The following is a 5,739-nucleotide window of genomic DNA, read 5'->3' as shown; positions in this document are numbered from 1 at the left end:
ATTCTGTGGTCCGACTACGGTAAGCACAGAGGGACAAGCTAGATGTTATTGCATAATATCAAAACAGAGAGAATTTGCTAATAGTCTTTAACTTGTATTTTAAAATAGGTTAGGGATGCCCAAATCGGGGCCGACGGTCCAAAGTCGGCCCACATTTAGGTTAATTAGGTTTTATTTGGCCAACCAGATGTTTCAAGTTAAACAATAAATAAGTTCAAGTTTAAGATTAAAATGTTCCTTTATTGATCCACCTTGGGAGAAATTCGCAGGTAACACAGCAGTACAGGGGGTAATAAGTAACAGTACAAGCAGTGGTGTGCACGGGGGGAACTACATTTTACAGGTGTTTTCATGTCTCTAATATTTGAAGTTAACAAAGATAGATATGTTTATGGAGAAATAATATCATCAACACAAGACTGACAAGACCCAGATTTTATTATGCAAGACAGCACTGGCAGCATAAGACATTTGAATAATGACTGGACTCTGGACACAGGCTTAGTTGATAAAAATAGCAATTTGTTTTTTATTTCTTTAATAAAAGTATTGTCACGTAGCATTATACATTTCCAAAAATAAATAAATTCAATATCTTGTGTACAAAAAGAAATGCTGCTTCTAAAGACCACAGACAGCAACCGTTCATGTATTTGCAGTTATCATCTCTGTTGTTGCCAGTCAGCTGTGGGAAATATCACTTTGTATTCACAATGAGGGATCTTGGAATATACTTTTAAATGCTCTTATGGTTACACATGGCCAACCATACAGTTACATATGATTGATAAAGTATAATACAAATACATTTACTGCATTCATAACAATACACCAATAATTATCATTCATCTGTTACATCATCATAAACTTGCATCTGAGAACCAAGGGTAGTCCATTATAAACAAAAAAAGCTGTCAATGGGCTCCTTTTAGACTTAGGCTCAACCCATAGCTGTGTATATAACATAATCATTGAACATCATCATTCTACCTCCTGAGGAGTGACACAGGCTCGTGAGGCTTCAACATACAACATGTGGGAAGTTAGGAGAAGTTAGGAGTGAATACATGAACTAAAACTAACTTTTCTTAATGTAATGTGTTTAAAATGTAAAGGTGCAATATGTAAGATTTTGAGTTCAAAACATTCAAAAATTAACTAAAATGATCAATATGTCAGTGTGGCCCATTTCTTACACTCCAAGCATTTTCGGCTGAACCGCAAGATAAGACGAAAGACAAGCCTTTCTTCTACGGCCACAGGGTTAAGCATGGTTTTCTAACTCCAGTGGAATTGGTAGCTGAGATATGGGTTCAGAATAAACAGAGTTAGCCAAAAAGTAATGAAAGATAAGGCAATGTTACACCAGAAACTGACTAAAACAGCAAGTCAGGATTTGCAGGCAGTGAACCAGGTGCATAAAGTTGCCACCGCTACAACTCAAATTTAAAAACATGGCTCTAAGAAAAACATTTAATGCATGAAGTACTGAGAAAATTTTGTTGAGCACCTGACCATGGGCAGGGTAAATTACCCCACTCGTGTCACTATATGAATGATTAGCTGCAGTTAACAGAAACCTTAGGGTCAATACATTTCACTTTACTTTAGCAAGCTCTGTTAGTCGTGATTTAATCCTCAGAGATTTGGCTTGTTTGCATCATGTATGCATAACAACAACCACCTTCATTCTTCTGGGACATTTGGAAAATTAAGTAAAAAATATTAGAGATGGTACATTTCTATGCCAACCCAAAACATTTGGAGCTACCTGTTGGGTTTATCTTAAAAGGACACAATTTATGGAATTTACACACATCAATCCCTTTTTTTTTATATTGATCATATGTGAGCAGATTTTACTGACGTGATAAAATGGGATCTTCCCCTCACTCTCGGTTGCCTACACAAGCCTGTGGACGATTTGTTGAAGTTGTTTAATGCTACGGGAATGGATTTATTTGTTACTCAGACTTGGGTCAGATTTTCCATCAAAGTCCAAAGGTCGAGACTTTATGTACGCACTTGGTGCTTCGTCTAAGTGCCTCTCTCCTCATTGCTAACAGAAAGCAACAGTAGCTAAAGTTAGTTTAGAAATGGGGTCCTCTGACATAAACTAACAACCGGCTTCCAACAAACCACAGACATTCCACAGGACACCAGTAAGTATGCATATTCAACATTTATAATTAACTCATTATAGCAATTATAATTTCCTATGTATACCTGAAAATATTCTAAAGAAGAAATAAATGGCTACTTCACTTGGGTTCATTTCCTATTGAGTATGAATTTGATTTTTCCAGTAAAAGAAAATAAAAAACCAACATCGGTAAATATTAAATAGAAAATGTATCCGTCAAAACTATTTACAATACACTTTAACTAATAATGGCCAAAATGAAAGAATGAAGGAATAATTACACAAAATACATTATAATTCCCCTTTATCAATCCAATTTACCTAACCTTAAGTCTTATCCAACCTTAAAGACAGTCTTTACATCCTGTCAGTTGAGGCCTTTCTCTGTGAAAATGGACACTCCATCCACTAAGACAGTGAATCTGATGGAACAAGCCTGTTATAAGGGAGGGCATATTTTATTATTAGGCCATACCCATGTTAAATTGCTAAATAAGCTAATTGTCACTCAAGTCAGTCATTTAAAAGATTTTTAGAAGGCCTATAGTACATATAGGCCTCTGTATGTCCAAAGCATTTTAAATGTCTTTCGTCATTATAATTTATTTGGAAGGGAGTGTTTTTGTATAGTGGCTAGCAGCTGGTATCAACTGGCAGCTGTGGGTAATGCGTTTAAATTATGGTTTTAAAGGTACAATATGTAAGAATTTTACGTAATCAAGAGAATGTGAAGAAATAACAGTTATGACATTATGTGAAGAACATCTACACATTGTGAAGAAGAGAGGTAGCATGCTAACCAGCTAGCCATGGGCCTGAAAACCTCTTTCTCCCACCGGTCCAAAGCTCATGTGCAAGATGTGTAAAAAACAGCACTCCCTGGTTGTCCAGCTAGCTACATGGCTAACTGAGCTAACGAGCTACAGTCGTGGATGCACAAAAAGAAAACAGTTTGCAGCAGTTAGCAGTTACTCTGGTGATACGCTGTCCCTATTTGAGTGGAGTATGAATTCAAGGTGGCCAATTCTTACTTGCTGCATGTTTAAGACGATAAGCCAGTTAGTAACTGAAGATTCTCAGTTAAAGCCTTCTTACTGTGGGTGAGGTCAAACATTTGAAAAGAGACCACTAGGGTTAAATATCACAGCACCCCGGAGAAGGCTTAAAGCCTCAACATCAACATTTTGTAAAAACATGTGCAAAAACACATCTGAAGCCAACGAGTTAAGAGACTTCTGTCTCATTTCTTACACTCCTGTAGAGATATGATGGCCATGTTTGTGGATAGGGTTAATCTTCAGTTGACCCTGAAGATAATTATGGCTCCAAGCAGATTTGACTGCTGTTGTAGCAAAACATCATAGCTCACACAAGAATGCCATCACTCAACTATGATCCAATATTTTCTTTTCTGATAAGGTCTCCCTTATACACACAGAATTTGGGTTTGGGTTGGGTTTGTGTCAATATATTGAGAACTAGAACCTGATTTGAACCTGATTAATTCACTGCATATGATTTGTGCATATGTGTATATACATTGAGCCTCACAACCATGGTGCCTATTAAATTATGTTTCAATCACATTCAATCAAGCAGTAAAACAGACAGACACTGAGGGGCAATCTCAGACAGAAAAACATGATGTACTGATTTGCTCTGAAGTAAAATCTTGGTCAGAATTTGTTGTCAAAGTAAAACTAAACAGAAAATAACTACCACATAGTTTTGTTTAGCCGTCTTTGCTGGGATTTTTACATTTTCTTGTCTGAAATTCTTATAGGAGGGACTGAAAATACCCCAAAACCAGCCTGGGATGCCAATTTTGTTTGTTATTACTAACAATTACCATCACCCCAGTGGTGGACTTAGGATGTTTGAGGAGCGGCGTGAAGAAAATAAAGAGGGCACCTGCTGTCTGCAGTGGGGCACCAGTGCGCTTCTTCTAAATACATCAATACTGAAGAGAGGCCCCTGGAATTTTTTTTCCCATGTAATTATTTTAAGAGATTTGGTGTGTGTGGTTATAAAGAATTAACTAATCCTATCTGTAATGTTACTTCAAATGTAAAATTCTTATGGTCACTCTTAAAGCTCTGCATGGGTAATTGAGTCATCAAAATACTGAATAGTTGCCTGATGAAAGTTCAGTCAAAAAAGTTTTATACAAGTATTATAATGCACAGCTTGGACAGAGGGACATGGTGGTATGTAAATTCAAATCTCACTCTTTGCGTTTGATTAACACAGAAAGAAATACATGGAGTGGCAAAAATGAACAAACTTGTTTTGGCAGCCTTTGAATAAGCAATGTGGGTCTGTACAGCTCTTAAAATAACACTGTAAATGTAGGCTATGGGTAAGAGATGCATACAACAACAGAAGTGGGAAGAGAAAACAGTAGTTATCAGTTCGCCGTTAGGTTGAAGTTCAGTTTTTGTACATTGTTCTCGCTCTCGCTGGTTGATGTTTGAAAGAAGCACTTACAGATGAGAGGTCTGGCTATGGTACAAAGTCAGCTGAAGTTCCCAATATAATAACAATCCAATGAATAGTCTCTCTGACTGCAACTTGTTGGTTTCTGCAGGTCCACTGGAGCACATCGCAGGCTTGGCAAAGCCACAGTGATGTTCCACTCCAGCTTACGTTTATTCTTCGCTGATGAGGAATAAGCAGCTTGCACCAAACAGCCTGTCTTAGAATCCGAGTTAGAAAAGATTTATCTAATATACTGATCTTTTCCAAAAGTATTAAAGCAACGATCTGTCATGCCATCAAGAGACAAATATTCTGGCATCCTGACTGACAGAGGATTTGAAATTCTGAGGAGTTGGAGCTATTACTCCAAATTTGCTTTATTTCATCTTAGCAGAAAAGTCCATATGCGCTGAAAATCGCCATGAATACTGTTTATGTACCTACAAACTGTCCTGTTGCCCTGTCATGATACTGATCCCCTCTCAGTATCAACTGGGTTGACATCGCTCCACTTTCCTCTTCTCAGCTTTCGGGCTGTAAGTCTTTCTTCCTGCCTTTCCTCCAATAGGAAACTCTACAGTCTGAAAGACAGAAGAGAAGAGAAACATGATTAGACATTTATGCAACAAAAATATGTGTGTGTGTGTGTGTTTGACAGTGCTCTAGACAAGAAGGAATTTAAAGTTCAGTGATGTGAACTCTAGTTTTCACCTTTTTGAGGTTGTCACACGTACGTACATGTACGTGTTGAACTGCACGATACTGGTTATATGTTTCAGACTGTGACTAACCCGCAGAGACTTGACCCACTCTCGGCCTATGTTAAACTAACAAAGTCTGGCCAATGTCCAAACCACACACAGACATCTTCAAACAGAGAGGCATCGGTTTGATCACACCAACATCTTTTGCAACCCTTGCAAGCAAAGTCAATTTTGAACTAGGTGAAATATAGCATAAAGGTTACATTGTAAGATGCTCTGTGGTATACATATTTCTGTGCATGATATAACAAGGTGCTCAGAGGAATAGTTCAACGGTGAAAAGTTCACATACATTTTTTTACATCAATGTCCATACGCTACATATGAAGCTACTGCCAGCAGCCAACTAGCTTA

General features: G+C 37.7%; 1 protein-coding gene across 4 annotated transcripts in view; it reads right to left on the bottom strand.

Annotated features, from left to right (window-relative positions):
* Positions 1-420: 420 nt before the first annotated feature.
* il34 (interleukin 34) overlaps positions 421-5,739 on the bottom strand; it is a 39,611-nt gene continuing 34,292 nt past the window's right edge. For all 4 annotated transcript variants that reach the window (XM_030427148.1, XM_030427145.1, XM_030427146.1 and 1 more), the window contains one exon: positions 421-5,202. In XM_030427148.1, the coding sequence (XP_030283008.1) occupies positions 5,196-5,202 (7 nt within the window). In that variant the 3' untranslated portion in view covers positions 421-5,195. The remainder of the gene's footprint in view (positions 5,203-5,739) is intronic.

Source organism: Sparus aurata, chromosome 8 (assembly GCF_900880675.1).
Source record: "Sparus aurata chromosome 8, fSpaAur1.1, whole genome shotgun sequence".
Classification (NCBI taxonomy): Eukaryota; Metazoa; Chordata; class Actinopteri; order Spariformes; family Sparidae; genus Sparus; species Sparus aurata.
This window is presented reverse-complemented; position numbering and strand designations above follow the sequence as displayed.